Source organism: Dromaius novaehollandiae, chromosome 4, assembly GCF_036370855.1.
Source record: "Dromaius novaehollandiae isolate bDroNov1 chromosome 4, bDroNov1.hap1, whole genome shotgun sequence".
Taxonomy (NCBI): Eukaryota; Metazoa; Chordata; class Aves; order Casuariiformes; family Dromaiidae; genus Dromaius; species Dromaius novaehollandiae.
The window spans coordinates 37,838,732-37,860,680 of record NC_088101.1 but is presented as its reverse complement, the minus strand read 5'-3'; the positions used below and the strand labels follow the sequence as shown (position 1 = coordinate 37,860,680).

Below are 21,949 nucleotides of genomic sequence, written 5' to 3'. Positions count from 1 at the left end.
TGCTTTGAGTAAATAGAACACATAAATGCCTACACTTCAAAATTGCAGAGGAAAAGCTTGAAAAAACTCTAGCGTGTCCCGAACGGAAATAGAGATTAAGCAAAATGACTTTATTCACCCTGTGGTCTATGACAGGGCGGTCGGCAGCAGACGCTCGCCCTCCTGCGCGAGGGCGGGGTGGGGGCTCGGGCGTCTCCTGCGTGCGCTGGCAGATGCCGCTGGGCGCCCTTCGGGGCCCGGCCACTTCCGCGCTGCGCCGCCGGTTGCTACGCGACAGCGTGGGCGGGGCGTGCGTGCGGCGCGCTGGGGGCTGCGCGTGTCCCGGCCCGGGCTGAGGGTGCCCGGTGCGCATGCGCGAGGAGGACTTCCGCCCGGCGCCGAGATGGCGGCTGTCCGTGGCGTGAACGGAGGCTGCCGCAGAGCTGCGCGCGGCGCTGACCAGGTGATGGCGGCGGCGGCCCGGCCGCGGGCGGAGGCTGCTGCCCCTCGCTCCCAGCCGCCGGCCCTGCTCCCCCCACCGGGTGAGCGGCCCGTGGCGGTGCCGCTGCGCCCCCGTCGGGCCCAGCCGGCCCTGAGCGGAGCCTGCGCTGTCCCCGCGGCCCCTCTTCCCCCTGCGGCCGGTGGGGCCGCGCAGCGCCGCCTGGTTCCTGCGCTCCCGCGTGGCGTAGCGGTGTCGTTTGGGACCGTTTCAGCGGTGCTGAAAGAGCCTTTTCACGGGGGCGCTGGGTTTGCTGCAGTGCCGCTCTCTGTAACACTCACTTTCTTCAGCTTTAGGGTCACTCTGACAGTCCTGAAGGCAGAACTAGGCCCTTGCACGTAGGTAAGTATTAAACATTAAAGTGGTAACAAAGACGGCTGTGGAAATGCGCGCATTAATTCTGATAACCTTTAAACGTTTTCTTGGGAGAGGAAAGTCGCATTGTTGCCTCGTGTAAACTAAAAACTATGTAAGCTTAGTAGCTCCTTATCTGGGGCTTTGTTTTACGTGGGTATTGTTGAAGTGGAAAAGTTTTAATCTGAAGCTTTTTGTGGTTGATTATGAAATTTATGAATGCATAAACTTTTGCTGTACAAATCAATCACAAACAAAGCAGCTGTTAATTTTTAGGACTTGGTCTACCAGAAGCTTGACATGTGCTTAGCTCTTGAATTATTGATGGTTACTTTAAGGTTAACGGAACATGTTAAAAGCCTAAAGATAAGAGCGTTTTTGAGTACTTAGGATTTGGAGGGGGTCTTCCTGCATGCCTGTGAAAATTAAAGTATTTTTTGGTCTGTCAGTTTTGCACGCAGCTTTCTTGGCTTAGAACTTACGTAATTTGTTTCAGGAAGAGTGAGCGTTCATATCCTTCAAAATGCCAAACTCCAATGCTAAATCTCACCGTAGCCATAGAGGTGGTCAGGAAGCTGGCAGGCGGGAGTTGGTTTCGAGATCGTTGCAGAGTGCTCAGCATTGCCTGGAGGACCAGGATTTTGGAACTGCATATGCTCACTATCTCCTAGTGCTAAATCTAGCTCCTGAGTTAAAAACTACTGTCAAAGTAAGTGCTCTTTGAATTACTTGGGGCAGTTTAAATACTATATTCCTCTTGAGTTTTTCTGACATTTCATGCGTGTGACTTGCTGTATGTAACTTGTTTTCCTCCTCATCCTTCAAAATAAAAGCAGAAAACAGTAATAGAGAAAACTAGTAACTTGTTTAATAAGCTGTGTGCCCTTATGGGAAGGAAATGGATGCACTTAATTTTTTTTTTTTTTTTTTTTTTTTTTTAGTGCTGTGTGTGTCAACTTAGTTTAATAAAAAGAGGGTCTGGTTAGTATTGACTTGCAATGTAGTGCAGGGTGGATTAGTATACACACAGGCTTTCAGTATATGTTTCTGAGTGATGATACTCTGTTTGGCTATCCATGAAAGAGTTTCTGCTTGTCCAGGTAAGACAACTAACTGGGGACAGTATGCAACACTAAGGATGATGTATGCTGCTGCTGCTTAAGGGAATTAATGTATTCAGGTTCATGCCAGGATACCTCTGTAGATATTTTCAGGGCTCAGTTCCCTACTTCTTGTAACATTACCCACTCAGTGGTGTATGTTTTATTTTCCAGGAAACATTTCAATTTACTCTCTTTAAATGGGCAGAAGAGCTAGATTCACTAGCACGGATTCAAGATCTATTTAACTGTTACGAACAGGCACTTGAACTGTATCCCAATGATGAAGTGATATGTAACAGTATGGGAGAACATCTCTTCAGGTTTGTAGTAATCTATATGCAGTTTCTGTAAGGTTCACTGTTTATTATTGTATATCAATAAACAATACCCAGTTGAGCAGAACACATAAAATGCACTTAAAAGAAGTGAATACAAGTATATGCATCCTGCTGTAGTGTTGCTATTGAATTTCACATGTTTGTCAGTTTAAAAAGTAGAGTAGCCAATGCTAAAATACACATTGATAGGCACAGCAGTTATTGTTTAAAAGTAGAAGCACTGCCTTTTTTAACAATTTGTTAAATAATTACTAAATGAAAAAGCGAATACTCTTGTCTTTTGATTCTGGTCCTTTCTGAGGTTTCGTATGACTGGCTTCCTCACTTTGAAGGTCTGTTATGTATACTACACTGTGAAGAGTTGTTCTTCTTAATTAGTTCGAGCTTATGTTTTTATTTAATAGTATAAAGCATTCTTTTCTAGCTTTCTCCAAAATTTGCAACGTATGATACTTCACTGTTGCTTTGGGCTCTAAGTTCTTTCATGAATGGGGTTTAAGATTGAAATTGTAGTTCCTTACTCTAAATAGCTTTGATTAGATTTCTTTTGTGATTCCTTTTGTTTCTCCCCCCCCCCCTTTTTTTTTCTTTTGAGGGGCAACTCTCCCATCATTGTATTAAAATACATCCTTTTCTTGCATTTTATAATTTTTATTTTTCAGTGCTGTCTGATTTCAGGGTATGCAATAGGTATCGTTAAAAAGAAATGCTTCAAGTTCACAATTTAATTTCAAAAATGCCACTTAATGGAAGCACTGGCAACTCAAACTTTGATTGTTTCACAGTATGTTCGCCTCGGATACAGTAAAACAGCTTTGAATTTTGTAGCATTCTCTTGTGACTTGAATGTCTCTGAGACTGGACTGCTGAGTTGCGGCTGCCATATCATTACAGCAAGTTCTTGTAAAACCTGTTCTAGTGTGTCAAAGAATGCTGTAATGAATGAAGACTGCACACAAATGCTTTGATGCAGAGCTGCAAGTCATTATGTTTCATAAGCTAATATCAAGTGTTTTATTTTAAAGAGAATCTTTCAAACTAGTGAAAAGTGTATTTCCATTGTTTCACAACTAGTTTAGGAGCTTTTTACAGATTTACAGATATTTGCAGATACTTGGCAGCTAAATGCATGCTTTTTATTTATTTGTCATTTTTACTATTAGAATGGGCTTTAGAGACGAAGCAGCTGGATATTTTCACAAAGCACTAAAACTTAACCCAGACTTTGCTGATGCAAAGGAGAATTTTTACCGTGTTGCAAACTGGCTTGTGGAACGTTGGCACTTCATCATGCTCAATGATACTAAGAGGAATATTACTTACCTAAAAGCAATAGAGAATGTGGTCCGCTCCGGGTGCAGATCTGTTCTTGATATTGGAACAGGAACAGGAATCTTGAGGTATGTCCTAAGCGCATGTTCAATCTGGACTTAACTAATAGAAACATATTTGTTGTCTAACAAAATTATGTAAACTTAGAGTGCTAGTGAAAAATTTAAAATTTGCTTTCATGCCTTTACTAAGCTAAAACTTAAGAAAGGAAACACAGCATTAAGAAATAACTGAGTTTTGAGGTTAGGGTCTAATAGTATTTGTGAGACCCACATTTCAATCTATTGTATGTTTTTTCTGTGCTAAGAACTGCTGTTTAAATTGGAAAATTCTTGATGGTTTTAGAGTAGTAAGGTTATGTATCCTCTCCCAAAGTATGAAGTGTGATATGTAGTAATCATTTCATTTAGGCTGAAAAGTTAAAGATGTTAATGAAAATGCACTAGTGTAAAGAACAGGCTTGGCATAGCTGAGGAGTATCCTGCTATTTGTATTTTTTGGTAGCAGTAATACCCTATATATGAAGAGGATATCAACTTGTGTGGTATCAGTGCTCACACAAGAGATGTTTCACTCGATGATGTTTGGCCTTGAACTGTTTTCTTAGAGACATGAAGCGGATGCAGAAATAGAAGTTGAGAAAACTCAGTGTCTTGTCATACTTTACCTCAATGATTTCAACTGGAGCGAAAAAGCCCTGATTCTTATTTTTCAGTATGTTTGCAAAAAAGGCAGGAGCACCTTATGTCTACGCCTGTGAATTGTCAAAAACCATGTATGAACTTGCTTGTGATGTGGTGGCAGCAAATAATATGGGAAGTGAGATCAAACTTCTCCATTTGAAGTCACTTGATATAGAAATTCCAAAGCACATACCTGAAAGGTACGTTGTTGCACTCTAATGTGATACTACATTTAATTTGCTCTTAATTCAAGAAAGTCAAAAACATTCTGTGACCTAAACAGAAAATAATTTTGCCTATGATATTTAAACATAATCTTGGAAGGTCCTCTGTAAGTTTTATGTTTTTATAAAGCATTGCAGAAATTATAGCATGCTTTTGGAATCATACTAATTTCTATGGTAAGTTAATGATGTCATAAATTAAGGACTTTAATTCTTTGAGGATAGGAGTTTTGGGGCATATCCGGCTGTATTACAGCAATAGGAAAAGAGAAATTAATTTCAATAACTTTCTACCGTGTGCATTCTATCATTATTTCTAGGTTGCCATATCATAAAAGTTTTTCTTTAAAACACTTCTGTACCTACCAACTTGTGGCTTATTTCTGTAGTCCATTAGTAGGATGGAAGCATATAGTGGGGCCTGCAAAGGTACGTCCAAGGAACAGTCTTCCAAACATCTGCAACTCCATATCAGCTTCTTTTATGTTTATCAGAGAGATCAGAAACTGCAAATTATCACCCTCTCTTATGATGAGGGAGTGAGGGAAAACCTTCCCTCACCTTGTTGCTAAAAAGACTCATGCTGTGTTTGGAGGTGAGAAGGAAGCACCCTGAGATGTGCGACATACCTAGTTAACGTCTGGAAGGTTGGGAAAGGCTGATTCTGTGAATGTCAGCACCCTGCTATGGGATGGATCTGTGGAGTATTGAGAGTGGCTTTAGACCTAGGCTGAAGTAAAACTAGTGCAGGACTGTTGCAACTTGTCCTAGCAGAATAGGTTTTCGTGTTTATATTGTGCATGTTTTCTTTTTTTTCCTTAATAAAAGCATCTACCTGCTTGCCTGCATGTTTAGCACAGATCCATGTACTTTTGAAAATTAAATCAGATCCATGTACTTTTGAAAATTAAATCACTTATTTTTGATGTTTTTAAAGAATTTTCCTTTTTGGGGGTAATCTGTAAAACTTCTAAATCCAGCCAGCTTTTTATCCATACTTAAATTTACCTGTGTAGCAGTAGTTTCAACTTTTCTTACTGTTCTTTATCTGAAAATCTTTTTGCCATAATTATGTTCTGATTATCTTGATTAGTATGTAGTGCATAGTAGATGTGATCTGAACAGAAATGATCAGTGGTTAAGTAATGTCTTTTAAAGCGTATTAAAAGCTACTGGGCCAAGTCATTGATTTGAAATTGCATTTGGCAAATTAGAATTTGATCCAGCATTACAGCTGCTCCAGGCTTTTTATGCCACCCTGCTCCTCTTTGCTCACCTTCCCATTCAAATGGGATTCTAAATTTTTAGCAAGTAGAAATCTGCTGAGATTTCAGGGCAATGGAGGAAGGAATCTATATGCGAAACATTGGTATATCATTTCGGTTCACTGCTGTTAGGGATGCAGATTAAGTGTACGGGTGGAAAATAATGCACTTTACTTCTACAAGTTACTAAAACTTAACACAATGTCCGTGTTAATAGTGTAGGCTTATAATCTGAAACAGTGAAGCTGCCTTGATTTAGCATGCCAGTCAAGCCTTGTTTAATTGCCTCAGCTGAGCTGCAGTAACTGGTCACTTGCATCCCCTTAATGCATATGACCAGTTGCTGTGTGTGAGCTGACAGGAGTACTTATTAATTTTGTGGAAATTCTCTTACTATAATATGCCCATTCTATACATTTTTTCATTTCAAATGAGATAGGATCCACTTGTCTGCATAGTACTTTTATTGTGCTTTGATAAAAGTAATAGAAAAAAACTATAAAACTGCAGCTTCTTGCATGCTTTTATTTATCATGTGATGAAAATTAAAAAAAAAAAACATGCTTGAATGAGATCTAGTAACTGTTGGGGGGGTGGGGAGAGTCGTGTGTGTGTGTGTGTGTGTGTGTGTGTGTGTGTGTGTGTACACTCACACTCTTGCACAAGATCCAAACAAAATACATGTTCTGGAGCATCGCTGGCTGTGTGCCCAGACTGAAACATCCTCCTATTTTGCTTAGGTTCTTCCTGTGTATAATAATATATTTATAAACACTGACTGATAAGCTTTGTGGCAAACTCTTGCTCAATATTTATTATCTCGTACGTACGTCTTGCATAACTCGTAACAGTTCCAAATATGTTCTTTGCTGAAAGGGCTTTCTTTTCCTCATCTGTATTAAAATTTCACAAGATAATGAACCCTGAGAAGTTCTGCTCTGAGCTCACATTCTGGATTTTAACTTTCAAGGAATGACTGTTAACAGAAGTGTGTAGTATATAATATATTTTTTATCATCTTTTTTTCCCCTTATCTAGAGTTTCCTTGGTTGTCACAGAAACTGTTGATGCTGGTTTGTTTGGAGAAGGCATTGTGGAGAGCTTGATACATGCTTGGGAACATCTACTCTTACAGCCAAAGGTGAGTGATGTAGGCACATAGAAATGTGATTCCTGTTTGTAAATATTTGTGTCTTTTTAAAAAAATTACATATATACACATGCGCACACATGAGAATGTCTTTTAAATATTCCATACCTACTGATTAAAAAAAAAATGCAAGTTTTGTTCTATGAATTTGATTTTGGTGAAAAGTGATTATGTGGCAGCTGCATACACTGAACTTGTGAGCTGCTGTTCTGGCTAGACAGGTACGTAACATGGGTATTTGCCTGATGCAACCTTCCGGGGGCAGCATAAGGAGAGAGTTCACTTTCAATCACTGTTCATTTCTTATCCCCTTGGTGAGTAGTACTGGACATGATTTTCGTGTATGTATTACAGGCACTAATCCCCCACAGGTTTGATTGCAACCTAGTCATTTTACATTGAGATACCAACTAGCCATTAGAAAGTCTTATGAGTCTAAGCAGAAAATGTTAAATTATAGTAGAAATATCTCTCGCTAACGCTGGACAACACTATTATGATCTGGTAAATATGCCATATGCTTATGCTCTTAATTTATTTTTGTGAACTGCTTGAACTTTTTTTGGAAGACTAAACAATTCCCCTGGGTCTTTTAGATCTTACCCTATATATTTCGCCTTTAAACTAGTCTGCATTAACCTGTATAAGACTCTGTCATATTACTTTGTTTAACCTCTGTTTAGTTCTGATGAAATATAAGCACTTCTTTCTTCTTGGCTTTTCATTGCCTTGATTTAAAATAATAAGAAAGTCTTACCTGGCTGAAAGTTTTTGTATTTTATTGAACTGAAACTGATGACCTCTAGTGTTAAGAATGGGAATCATGTATAAAGGAAAAGTCCTCAAATGTTTGAATACACTCTAAATGGGAACAAATTAAAATACAGATTTAAAATTACATGGGACAAGTAGTAACCTGCAAATGGGGCTGATGTATGAATATATTGAAATACACTGTGTGAGAGACCACTTAAATAGTTGACTGGAAATCTGAGAAACCTAGTCACTGGGAATTTCTACTGATGTTTTTGACTGTAATAATGAATGACCCATAATAGTACCTAACTTAGGATTTGCAGTAGTGGTAGAAATAAGTCGCTGTCTCACTGCATGTTATTATTCATGTTTCTGCAGCCTAAAAATCAAGATATTCATACTAAAGACTATGGCCAAGTTATTCCTGCGAGTGCTACAATATTTGGGATGGCAGTAGAATGCAAAGAGATACGTAGACATCACAGGTATATTTACACTCTGGTGTGGATTGAACCTGTACTTGTTATTTGGGAGAAGAGAACAGTGATTTTAATTTTTATGGAGGATTTTTTTTATTTAGTCTTTTTTTTTTTTTAATGGTTGCTTGTCTGTCTCCTGAAACAAAACTATTCGGTGATTTTATTTTTTAATTTATTTTTTACCTTAATAGTTATGTTCTGTGCTGCCACCACTAACCCCTCCTTCCCCCCACCCCATGTTTTTTTTGGCTCAGGCTCTCTGGATCACTTCATTAGAAACTGTTGATTTGTGTTTGTGTGAAATATATGCCTTTAACACATACTAAGGAAATAAAAATTCTTAATTCCTTTATAATACAACTACCTCTCTATTTTTGGATCAGAGATTCTTGGATTAGCATTTGGCCTTTATTCTCATTTTGCCTTCCTTATAATCTGCTGCCTACCTCAGTGCTGGGTCTAACCCTTTCAGAAGTTGAAGAAAGGATTTTGTAGAACCTAAATGTGAATAATCCCACCTAGCACTCTCCTCCTGAAGATATACCTCATCTAATTTTGAAATAGCATACAGGCTAGTCTCTTGATTGAGATCAGTTCTGACTGTATATCAAGTATTATTCATTTTTAGAACAGCATCTGTCACAGTCTGTATCTCAGATGCTTGGATTCGATGCATTGTATTTAGGATTGATTTTGTCACAGATTAAACAGAACGCTTTAACTTTTCCAGGAGCTTCAATACCCTGGAACAGAAAAACAGCTAGGCTGTATCAGCAGTTTTTCTAATGCAGTACACCCGAACAATGGCCAGAAAGAGACAAAAGTTTCCATAGTAGATGGTCATAGAAGAAATTTCCTTTAGGAGAAGTTAGTTATCACTTAAAGGATGTGTTTATGCCTTGAAAAGTGAACGTTATTGTTGCTTACAAAATTTAAGCAGGATTAAAATTTTATGTACTGTAATTTTGGATTGTCTAGTTAACAATCCATTCTGATAGTATAGTTTAAGGCCAGGTGGTGAGCAGGACTGAAGTGATTTCCATAGATAAATTATATGCTGTGGGGAGAAGAAACACTTGACTTCGTCAGTTTTAAATTTTCTGACTTCTAGTTTAATCAAGATCCCTTTTGCTCCAGTAGGAATGTCTGTCGTAAGTCAATACTCTTTAATGAGTGCTGCTAAACTTTAAGTAAAAAAACCCGCCTGTTCTTAGATTAAAACTATCCAGGTCTCTTTGGTTTCTTCTGATGCATGCATCTTCTCATTTCCCTCAGCTTTTTCATAACCTACATCAAAACTCTGTAGTTATGATGTTCTTTCTGAGCAGGATGCCTAATGGAATAACCTTATGAAAGTATCTTTTCCCTTGTGCTTTTTTATAGTCTTACAGTGTTTGTCATCTTCCCCTTGTGCAATTAATACAACTTATCTTTCAGCTTTAAAATAAAAAAAGAAAAAAAGAAAGATTCCTGAGTGATTATAGTAAATGTAGAGTCCAGAAATCTGTATGAATAGCTGAGATTTTCTTAAGTACATTTGTTAAGAATTAATTTAATCTAGTATCAAGTACTGATTCAACTTGATTGGGGAGGGAATCCCCTTTTAGTCTAGGTGTTGATAATCTTGCAGATGACATATCGTTATCAATTTCTGTTACTGCTCTCTTGCTTCTTTTATGCTTTAGCGATTTTAAGTAGCACTACATTTCTATGATTATTTTTTAGGTTTTTTTTCCTAGAACCTAGTGAAACTCTAGATAATGGTATTAGTTGCTTTTCTTGCAATTTTGCTTTTGGTGCACTTAAGCCAACTTAAAGTTTTTATGCTCATTTACCACCTATTGTAACTTTTTCAGCTGATGTTTTAATGATAATTTTAATATCACTTCAGTGTACCTGGTGCTGCTTGTACCCATTGTTTGTGTTTCCTAGAACCACTCTAGGACCTAACTCTGCTGATTGTTTTTATGGTTAGCTTTCATTTTCTCCTGAAATCACTGCACACTGCAGTTCTGTCAGATCAGTTTGAAATAATGTTCTTCCAAAAGAACAAATGAACTGACAAACTTCTGAGAAGACTTAAGAGGTCTTCTAAAGATAAATTAAGATTTCCACATAACTTTTGAGATACCACTGTATTGTATATTTTGTTTTTTCAGGTTTGGATTAGATATCTTTCAAGAGTTATGTTATAACAGTAAAGGAATATCCTAGAAGGACATATTTCTGCTGCATTGGTGCGTCTACATCTAGTCATTTTGAATAAAATATACTAGAAGATGGGCTACTGTACTCATTTAAGTCACTGTAGACTTACAGCTTTCCTGTTTTTAATGTAAAATTTTTAGTCTGTTGGGCTCCAGAAAGAAAGGCAGTAAAATCACACAACATTTGTGCTTGCGTCTTAAAGCCAGAAGGGTTCACTGATAATCTGCTGACCTCTTCTGCAATACAGCCTTATACAGAGACTGTTATGTTTTAGTTGTAGTGTTTCTTCTAGGAATAATACATGCATTCAATTTTAAATAAGAGAATACATCCTCATCCTTGTTGTTAAAATACTTAGATTAATTTAGTAGAAGACATTCTAACTGTAGATAATATTGCTGGCAACTTTGGTATTTGTTTAATATATATTGCATGTCGTAGTCAGCATTTTGTGCTTTCTCTGTGTCACTACATTTTATTGCCAGGGACACTGCTCCAAAGGTGGAACCTGATTTGTTTTTACATTTTATTTGTCCATAATGGTCAAAATATACTAGCTAAGAATCTAGGTTATGACAAAAGACAATTTATTCAATTCTACTATTGAAAGCTTCTCTAGATCAAGGAGATGACTGTATCTGACACTAATATTATCAGACAGCCTGTCTAGTCACAGTTAGTTGTAGGGAGGTCTCTTGCAGTTCTTGGAAAAAGTGATTCAGAATTAAAAATTTTAGAAGTTTAAGATAGTTGTCATTGGAACTCTTGAGTGCTAGATCTCACTGTAAGAATGTAGATTTTTGTGGTAGCTGTCACTTAAATGAGAAGAACTAAATGCTTCAGACAAATGCACTTTTTCAGAATTATCTGAAGTGTAGCTTGTGTAAGACTTCTGTCTCATGCAACTCCTTGACTCACACTCTAAAAAAAGACAGACAAGGTATGTGATAAAGTAGTTGCTTTAAAGCAGTCATAGCATTATCTCTTCCCTGAAGGTTGTAAAAAGGTTGTTTTAGAAACCTGGCTGATGTCCCATCTTCTAAGGGAGGGTACTTTTATTCTGAGCTGTCAAAGCCTTTTACACTAAGAAATCAACCTAGTGATTTTCCTTGCAGCTATTTAACTAGGAAAAAATACTTTATTTTGCGTAGATTATGTGCTTGGTAGAAATACTGCAAATAAAATGTTTTTTGTGGGAGACTCAAAAAATGAATCTTCCTGTTACATGTCTATGTTCCTTGTGCTGACTGTTAGGTTCACTTGTACCAAACACCCTAATTATCCTTCTAATGCAGCAGAAGAAAAAGTTGTCTTTGTTCCTATTACCACAGGACATACTTTATTTCCACATTTCTTTTAAGACTCGCGTAGTACTTGAGAGGGCAAAGGTCTCTTTGACAAAGGACATACAGGGATTATTCTAACTTCCTAGTAACAACATTCAGTTCAGATTCTCAAGGGTGATTCAGTTTCTGTGCTTTAGAGCTGCTCCAAATGTATTAAACAATTCTATTTTTTTTGTATTTTTGATTTTCTTTTTTTTTTCTTCCCTTCTTGAACTCTACACTTAAAAACATTTAGTCATCATGGGAAGAACTTTCTTTGCTTTTTTTTTTTGTTTGTTTTTTTCCCCCAAGTTATTTAAATAGTTTCATTTTTCCCCTTTTTCATCCCTCACAGAGTGGGAACGCAAGAAATTGCTGGTGTGCGCTTGGCAAATTCAGTTCAGTTCTTTAGTCCAACGTATGCTTCTGCTAGTTCTGAGGAAACTGTTGAACCTTACACCACTGAAAAGCTTAGTCGAGTCCCTGGAGGTTATGTACCTCTGACAGAACCCTTTCAAGTAATGACCATGGATTTCAACAATCTGCAGGTAACGATTTTATGTCCTTCATATATATCCTTTATATCCTTCAAAAGTTTAGAAATAATTAGAGCCCTGTATCTTAGTTGTTCTTGAGGCTCAGTTCCACAACTGAGTTTTCAGTTGGCAGTGTTGCAGTAAAGCCCTATAGTCCTATGCTGATTCTGGTACTTTTCTAATCCCATGGTGAGCTGGTTCATCGGAAAATGACAGTCTTTGGGTTTTTAAAGTTCTTCAAGGAACTGAAGACAAAAGAGAAAGGATGTATTTTACATCTGGCATCAAAATGTCAGCAAGTATTGATGGGTAAGCATAAAAGAGATGGGAGGTAGAGAAGTTACCTCTTCTCTGTTCAGCCAGTTTGATTCCATCCCTTTAATTCCTGTGGTGAAGGCCTATGGTATTTTTATAATATGACATTCTAAAATATGGTAGCATTATTTTGTGTATTTTGCACAAATAAAATTGTACACATATAGCAAATATGCCTGAGCTGTGAGGCAGGGCCCTCGACTGCGCATGCTGAAAAGATGATACATCCGGCCTCTGGTCAGTACGCGTTCCTTGCTCATTGACTCATGCTGAGGAGTTAGCACTGAACTGGTGAATCAGAGCTTAAAATATATTCTGTTATATAAATGAAATTTTTTTCTCTGCTACTGATTGGCTGGGAATTGTGGTGTTTTGAATCAATAGCTTTTCCTACTTGCCTTATCGGACATTGTGAGGTTAAGAATGAAATAAGACAAGGTTCCCCAGTAGACTATTGGGAACAAGCCTTCTGTGACCTAATGTTGCTTCTGTTTCTAGCTTTTCTAAGAAACTGTCACACCTGTGAGGTGCCTGCTCTTAAGCATCTGTCTGCTGGTAGAAATGTAAAGGTAACTTTAAAGGATAAAGAACACTCTCTAAACAGTGTTTCATAACTTATCCTTTAAAATTTCCGGTTAAACTAATTGGATTGTTCCTGTTTTGAAGTCGTAAGGATATGATAAGAGATAAAGGGAAGAAACACAATTAACTTATTTGGAACTATTGGTTACTCCTGGTTTGCTGTTACTTTGTCACTGGGCAAATGTGGCTATTTTAAACACTGGTAGCTTATTTTCCACCTTTTATCTTTTCCATCATGACCACTTTTCATGTTCAAACAGTGCAACAAAGATAATGTGTCATCTTGTATCAGAATAAAGAAAAAACCCTGGTATGCTTACTAACAGTAGCAGATTTATCTATTAAGGATTGAAAATAAGATATGAAATCACTTACTGCTAATAAGGCAATTTTAAAGACCATTCTTTAAACTTACATTTCAAACAATTAGAGGTATGTTACGCTTGTTCTGCCTGTGTTAGTTATCCAGACCAAAATTGACAGAACAGAGCAAAGACTTAAAATGCAGTTTAACAGTATTTCTTAAACTTAGTTGTAAGAGGCTTCAAAGGCATTGATAAAGATTATAGAAGTAATTCTAACAAAATTAAGTTTAAAAAAAACTTTTGAGCAGCTAAGTTATACTGATTACTTTTATTACTAGCAGAAGCTAGGTTCCTCCAAGGCAGGGAAATGAGATGTGGCTGTAATTACAGGCTGCAGATGTTTGCAGCTGGTGAGGTACTGCCTGCATATGTTTGCTGGCAGCAGGTTGGTGTTGCTGTGAGTGGAAGTAAGTGTTTACCTTGGCAGCCAGTGATTACAGCTGATTCTCACTTTCAGGCCCTACAGCAACTGAGCTGTTGCCAATAATTATAGATACTAGCTCTTTCTAGTTTTGATGAGAGGTTACTGTGCATGTGGAATATCTGAAAAATTCAGGATCAAGACATAGGAAATTTAACTGCATTGTTTTTGTAGGTTTTCTTTCTACTTGTAGTCCCGTTCACCTTTTTTAATGCAAGTTATCTCTGTTTTTCTCACAAACTATATATAGTATAGTATTCTTTCCTTCTTTATTACTTATCCCTGTGTCACTTTTGTTTTCTTTGCTGTTTCATTAACTATGTTGATAAAATGCCATTCCTGATATATTGGAGCTGTTCTAGTCTGTAATTGCCATAGATAACAGGAGAAAGTTTAGGAATGTGAGGAATAAATACAGCATAAACAGCATAGTAGAGAGTAAAAGTGGATGAACTACTGACTGGAAATGTTTTTTAAGTGTTGTATTAGATCTATATCTTGTGGCACACTATAGCTATTAGAACTAGAGGGAGAGAATCTCAGGCCTGCTGCTTTTGAGGAATAATCAAAAAGAATGTTTTTAGAAGAAAGAACGTTTTTAAGTAGCTGTCAGTTCCCAGAGACAGAAACAGATGCACACGCTCGTACCTTTAGCCTGCCCTGCTTCAAGGGGCTTACTTCCAGCAAAGGTTTGACCTATTACGTTTTTGTCCTCCAGTTGAGGACATATGGAGAAATGACTAGCAGTAAAGCAATTTTTTGAAGAGCAGTGAGAGCTCATTGTGAACTTCGTTAGCATCTTGCAATTTTGATATGTGCATTGTTCAGCTATTTATCAATTGTGAGAAGAAGAGAGAAGTAGATAAACTCTTGGAAAACCCAGAACAAGAATAAAGAAGGAAAAACAAAGTGCACGTGGGAGAGCTAGTGGTATTCTTAGAATGGAAGTCCCCACCCCCTTGGCCTGCTTACTGTAGTTGTTATTTCATGAAGATTGAAGTTTAGAGAGGACAAATGCTGAGGTGGAATTCAGGAAACTGTCAAACTAAATCTGTAGGCACTGCTGTTACTGAACACTGTGCTTGTGACTAAGGAGATCCCAAGGGACCAAAGGTTGTCTGGTATGTGCCAGACCTGTCTAAGGTGTTGGAGCTGCGATTTTTTGTTTGTGAATGTTGTTGGCAGCAGAAGGTTATTACTGAGGAGAAGAAAATGTACTTAAAAGATGGCTTAGTTTCTATTATTAATTTAGGTATGTTGAAGAATTGATAACCTATTTCCTTTAGGGAATATTTTAGTTAGCTCTTTGCAGTAATTGAATTGTACATGCATGGGCTTTTGCACAAAACTGATAGCACCAAATATTTTTGTCTTAGTATTTTTCTAATGCTTCCTCAGTCCTCTTAGGGAGTTCAGTGCTTATATACATGATTAAGTCTCTCCTTAAGTATTTCTAGGATTGATTAAATTTAAATGCAGCCCTTAATTTAAGCATATGCTTAAGTGTTAGCTTAAATCCGGCCTAAAAGACTGGCTCTGTTTTATTTCTGTTGGACAAGCCTTGCCCGTCTAAGGCATTTCATGCAGTCTTCCATTTAGTATTTTTAAATATGTATTCTTAGGCATACATGTGTTTGCATTAAAGCCTAACAGACACAGGTTGGTTGTGGGTGCATAGCTGCACTTCTATGTAGGAGGACGGTCCCAATGCCAGTGAATACTTATGTTGGTAATGGGTATTGTAGTGACTTGTGAGCTTCAGCTGTTGGGTGCCCTCATGGGCTAGTGGGGAAATTTAAGATTTTGGTAGCTACTATAATAAAACTGTTCTTTATTTAGAGAAAGAAACCCTTTCATGCTTTGTTTCTCTTCTTCCACTCTGGTCAGGAGCTGAAAAGCCTTGCAGATAGAAAGCCTTGGAAGCTCAGCCTACCAGTCACCCAAGGAGGAATCCTAGATGCTGTCGTGGTCTGGTTTGTACTACAGCTTGATGATGAGCATGCCCTATCTACAAGTCCCAGTGAGGAATCTTGCTGGGAACAGGCAGTCTATCCTGTACAGGATCTCCCTGGTATGTCCTGTAGAGATTCCTGTTGCAGTATATTAACTTGGTTTCATTTTGTTCTTGAGCTAGTCTGTTTATCACAGACATTAGGAAGCAGCTTAGGTTTAGGAGAAGTTAAACAGCAGATAGCTGCATGGCGGTTTCTGCACCCTAGTGCACAGCCCCTGCAGTAGGTCTTGTAAATGGGACTCTACTATGAAGCCGATAAGGGACATGCTTAGGATCTGGGAGAACTAACACTTTTCTCTTTTTTTCCTCTTTTTCTTCTATACTGAATCAAATGCTTTTTAGAGCAGCTCCAAAGAGTGGGGCCACTGAGTGGTTACACTTAGTCAGGATATGACATGTGAAAAGGGAAGTGAGGGACATAGTAATTGTTATCTGCTGTTGCCATAAAACCAAAAAATAAATGCCTCCCTTCCCTTCTCCTCCCCCCCCCCCCCCCCCATTTTGGACATGATTTGATTAATAATTTTTCTGCCACAGTGGCAGTGTCACTTCCCGTGGCCTCTACTGTCCTTTTGCCTATTTTTCCCTTGTCTGTTTCTGTAGGACAATGGGCAGCTCTGCCATAGACTGGCTGGAGTGGAAGTGTAATGGAGAGAAGAGACTCTTTTAGCCTGTGTTGCCACTGAAAGAAATGTTTGTCAAACTGTAGCCTTTTTGTTACAAAATTCTGACCTGTATCAGTAGGTTTTCTTGTACTTTCTAAAAACGTACAGGGAGTATGTGAAGGCCGTCTTGAGCTTTACACCATAAATGTTCCAATATAATTTCTTTTGAATAAACTCTCACTTCTCTAAACTGTAGGTATTGTTTTTAAAGTAATTAAAAATTCATCTTTGTAGGAAGTACTAAAATGTTAAATATTTAATATTTAACATTTTTAAGCCAAAACAATTTCTTCATCAGTATGTCTTTATTCAGCACTGCTGTTGGCAGAACACTTAAAGTAATTTCAAAACAAGTCTTCCTATGATAAATGATAATTAAATGGATTTGCCTAGTGTGGGACAGTTTAAGGCACAGTAGCCAAATACAGCTTGTGGGCTACAGACCTGCACACTAAGATCTGGAGGAACTTCCTCTTTGGAAGGCTGCTGGTTCCATCCAATAGACTGTTGCACGCTTGAGCCTCTTTCTCTGCGTGCTGCATCACTGTTAAAGACTGAAAAATGTGACTAGAACAATTGTTTCCTACATACTGATAACAGCTAATGAAGAGATGAGATTATGCTTTTCTTTGAGGGCACAGTATGGCTGCTTCAATGATAGTGCTTGTCATAAACTAATTGGCATGACTTTTTTGTGCTGTTTGTCAAGATTATTCTGTGAAGACTGGAGATACTGTGACAATGGAAGTTTGCTGCCCAGATTGCTACTTGAAGATTCAGAAGATTTCTTTTTGGACTTCAGAGTGTGGGATGGACTTCAGTAACAGAGATGATGTACTGAATTTGGGCAATGAGGCTGAATTATGTAATGCCCTGGCTAGTCTTCAAACGACTAGCAAACAGGATGGCAAAGGTCGAGTGTGTGTGTTAGAATCGACAGAAATAGCCCTACTGAACAATATACCATACCACGAATGCTTTAAAGCTGCCATTGGCAAAGTGCTGTCTTCGTTAAATCCAAATAAAGACTTGCAGACCATGGATGTTGACGGACATGGCAGTGGGTTGAACTTTCAAGAGAGTCAAAACAAGAGCTCTCTCTATGCAGCTCCTGATCCTTTGTATGTATTAGATGTGTCTGAGGGCTTCTCTATTCTGCCAGTTATAGCTGGCAAACTTGGACCAGTTAAAGCTTACAGTTCTGTTGAGAAAGAACAGCATCAAACAGCCCTTAACGTGATTTCAGAAGCTAACCATTTCCCTAAAGAAACATTAGAATTTTGGCTCAGCCACTTAGAAGATGAAAATGTGGTGTTACAGAGACCAAAATCGGACAAGCTGTGGAGTATTATTATCTTGGATGTTATAGAGACATCTGGTTTAATCCAGCAGGAGGTGATGGAAAAGGCTGCAATATCCAGGTACCGTATAATAATTTGTAAGTACTCAAGAAACAATGGACAAAAGTATTCCTAGGAATCCATTTAAAAAAAAAAAAGGTGAAACAGGATTATATGCTTTTGTGGGGCTTGAATCTTCTCTGTTCATCTTTTCTAAGTGATGGCAGGATAAATATTCCAGAGGATTTATGTATGTGACTTTTTCTAAGATAGTTCTTCGGATGACTTAAAGATATTTGCTGTAGGAACAAATGGGAAATTACTTTGATTTTTGTCATATGCAAACTCAAACCTGTTGGCGTGAAAATATAATCAAGAAAGTAGTCATGCATATACACTACTTGGTTACCCAGTGCCAATGGAAAGAGGCCCTGCTAAAGGGAAAGAACCTAGAAGGGTCTGTACTGATTCTGAAGAAGTTTACAGAATCTTACCCTGAATGAAAGCATCTATTTATCTTGGTGCTGCTCTCAGCAGTATGGTATTTTGTGGCAGTATGAAGAAGGCTCAGAGGTTTTTGTTTGTTTGTTTGTTTGTTTTTTTCCTTCCTTCCGCCTCCAGCAAAAATACAGTTTCCTGTATTGCTGAAAACTTTTGTAAATACTTAGAACAAAGCGGGGCACCTTTGGGTGACTTTAACTTCCCACTTAGTTTTGTTTCCCTGTGGGCTTGCTGCCCTTCCCCCCTCCCCCCAAACCTGTGCCCCAACAGTATCTAATATTTCACTTCCAATTTAATTAGACATTTCTGCCAATCCTTCATTATTAGATGTTGATGTGATAAATTCCACTACTTTCATCTTGAAATGTCACGGTTTCTAATACACTAAGATTATAGTTCCATACTTTGATTTAGTATTTGCATGACAAGCTTTTTGTTGTGTGGCGGGTTTTCTTGTTTGTTTTGTATGATACAGCTGTCTAGTCTGATAGGATCAAACTCAGAAATGCTTATGAGCACTTCAGAGGAGGAACTCATGTGCCTTTCTTAAATGTAATTTTTTTGTTGTTTTTTTTTTTTTTTTTTTTTTTAACTGTTGAATGATATGCTTTAGTGGCAAAATCTCTCTTTTTACAGATGTTTACTTCACAGTGGAGGAAAGATATTCCCGCAGTATGTATTGATGTATGGGATGCTTGTAGAATCACAGTCTCTGTTACTGGAGAGTGCTGTTCAAGGAACAGAACCAACTCTTGGGTTTAATATAGCTCCTTTTATCAACCAGTTCAAGGTATGAAGTTGGTGGATGTTTTCAAGTACAATTCCAAAACCTGCAGCTCTCTAGGTGTTTAGTTTCAATATAAAATGCAAGAAAACTAACGAGGTGAAACTTTCATTTTGTTGAAGTAATTTAATAAGAGATCTATATGACAAATCAGGCAAGGACCTTGAGATAAACTAAAATAAGTAAGAACATCTATATTAAACTGGTATGGGAGAAATTTTGGTGGAGAGTAATGAAAGATAAAATGATACTGTACAGAAAAGTGATTGTGCTGTTACTGTTCCCTTAATCAGCTTCTGTCTCAGCTGTCACATTTCAAAAGGGATTAGAAGGGTATATTTTGGCTCTGTTCCTTACAAGCATTACAGTAATTCCTAGAAACTATTGCATTATGATTAAGTCTTAAACTTTTCACTGTTTTATAGCTACCGATAAGCCTGAAATTGTGGTATATGCTCTTAGGTACCTGTTCGTGTGTATTTGGATCTCTCTACATTGCCTTGTCTACCCTTGAGCAAGCCAGCAGAACTTTTAAGGCTAGATCTCATGAATCCTCTCTTGAACAGCTCCAGCAGAGAAGTAAAGGTGAGTTGAATATACATAAATTCAGAAGCATACTTTGCTGCCTTTCTGCAGAGCTGTTCATTAATTGTTCATCTTGGCTGCAAGTTTCAATACAGAATCTACTTACTTGCAGGCCTCTCTGAAATGGGTTGAATTGCTCTATCTTCAGATTTCTTTGAAAAGGTGTAAATGGCTAAACTAGTATTTTAAATATTTTTAGGTGCAAATTTGCAAGTCTGGCCAAGTCACTGCGATTCCCTTCTGGTATCACATACATCTAGATGAAGATCTTAGTTTGAATACATCAGATGAGTTCTCGCACTGGAAACAAGCTGCAGTTGTTCTAGATAAGCCTATCCACGTTCAGCTTGGAGATGAACTTGTGCTTGATGTCCAGCATCATAAAAGCAATATTAGCATTACAGTAAGACAGTAAGAATGTCACCTGGAAATGGATGTAGTGTTAATTATCTATGCATACACTGTTCAATGTGACTGATATTTATATTAAAGTCTACATTTTATCTAGTGATCCAAGAGGCTATTTTATTGCTGTAATATAGTTTGTAAATTTTTAAGTATTTATTAACTAAAACTCACACTACAAGGCTATTTTACCAGCCAGTTAGAGGGGAGATACTGTTTTCACCATAGCAAGAAAATTGATTGCTAGCTATTACTCTTTTTGGGTTTTTTGACTTCTAATAACTATGAAGGAAGAGACTTGCTGTACAGATACCTTCTGTTACAGGAAAGCTCCTAATCTATAAACCCATGTTATTTAGAGTGTTCAGCTATTGTAGCTCTGAATGTTGCATAAATCCTCTATCTCACTCCTGTAGTCACTGATAGAACTCTTACCAGTGCCCCATCATGGTTAGTGTGAGAAAAAGCATCTGGATGACTATAGCAGAAACAAAGCATGTTGTTGTAACAGCTGTGGCTGTTTAAGGTAGAAGAGACCTTGTTTTTCCAAACCTTAGTTCCACTTCTCAGTAATGTAGGCACAATTTTACTTACAGATGTATGGAGATCTTCACCTTGTAGTATGGACTGTGCTACCACTCCAGCTGCAGTATCACAAGTGTTGTATGTGTACAGTTATAACAAGTCACAAAGGAATGCTGTAGAATCAGTTAAGTTGTACAGTGAAGGTAAAGCTAGGAAACTTCAAGTCCCTTAGAGAATTGTGCTATGTCTGGTAATGTAATGGGAGTGAGGGCCTTTTTTTAGGCTATGCAAAAGCTGGCATGAAATATTCAACCAATTGCATCACAGTACTTCTGCTCCTTTTCTGCAGCATTACACTTTAGTATAATGTAGGTAAGAGGTTCCTTTCTGTTCTTTCTCTCCAAATAAAAGACTAAAAAGCTGCTTTTTTTGTGCTTTGTGGCTGCTTCTAGCAGTACAGGTGTAGGGATAAAAAACTTTGCAATATAGCTGCAGATATTTGTGCATCTAAGCTGCTTTAGAGTGTCAGTACTTTAATTCCCCCTATAGAAGAGACTTTTGTGATCTTCCCTTATCAAAAAGCTGTGAAAAAATATCCACTACTTTTTTTCCTAGAATCTCCTTGCAAGCAAGAGCTGATTGTCACAGCCTGCCATAAAACCTGCAGCTGCTGGCTCGTTGTCCTGCACCTAATTGTTTGAAAATGGGGGTAATGACTATGCCAAATTTTTGAAGATAAAGTAACTGAATACCACCTTTATCCAAGAGTTGTAATACATAGAATAGCAGTGTTCAAGATAAGGTGAGAACAACCTCTAGTAAGACTCCAAATGAGAAGTTTGGAAAAGATTAGACATAAAACTGTTTTGTTAGAGGGAAACATAGTTAAACAAAAAGAATGACTTGCAAACTAGCTAGTTCACATAAATGTGATAGACCTATTATAGCATATTATTGCAGTAATAGTTTTCAAAAGACAGGATGGGGTAGAATTGAAAAATTTTTGAAATTCAATAGCAATTCTTAATAGGGAAGGAAATTCCTTTTTGAAGGTGGCTTTTGATAATACATAAAGAGATCACTAGAAGCAGCAGAAATAAGTAAATTCTGTTTAAGTTTTCCACTACAAGCCTTGAAATACCAGAAGAATGAACAAGCATTTGTGCTAGTTATGACTCCCTTTCTCCACAAAGATGGCATCTTCCTCATGTTTGTC

General features: G+C 37.8%; 1 protein-coding gene across 4 annotated transcripts; it reads left to right on the top strand.

Moving 5' to 3' along the window:
• The first annotated feature begins 306 nt into the window (after positions 1–306).
• PRMT9 (protein arginine methyltransferase 9) lies at positions 307–20,314 on the top strand. 4 transcript variants are annotated; one of them, XM_026106349.2, is made up of 14 exons: positions 307–442; positions 769–820; positions 1,333–1,541; positions 2,107–2,255; positions 3,437–3,673; positions 4,321–4,488; positions 6,816–6,918; positions 8,062–8,168; positions 12,051–12,243; positions 15,802–15,985; positions 17,303–18,014; positions 19,071–19,224; positions 19,681–19,803; positions 20,003–20,314. In XM_026106349.2, exons 3-14 carry the CDS (start codon positions 1,356–1,358, stop codon positions 20,216–20,218), a joined length of 2,532 nt encoding a protein of 843 aa, XP_025962134.2. In that variant the 5' UTR covers positions 307–442; positions 769–820; positions 1,333–1,355; the 3' UTR covers positions 20,219–20,314. The 4 variants fall into 4 exon arrangements, with proteins under 4 accessions (XP_025962134.2, XP_025962132.2, XP_064366857.1 ...); XM_026106347.2 differs by having other exon boundaries at positions 1,329–1,541; XM_064510787.1 differs by having other exon boundaries at positions 328–521.
• The last annotated feature ends 1,635 nt before the right edge of the window (positions 20,315–21,949 follow it).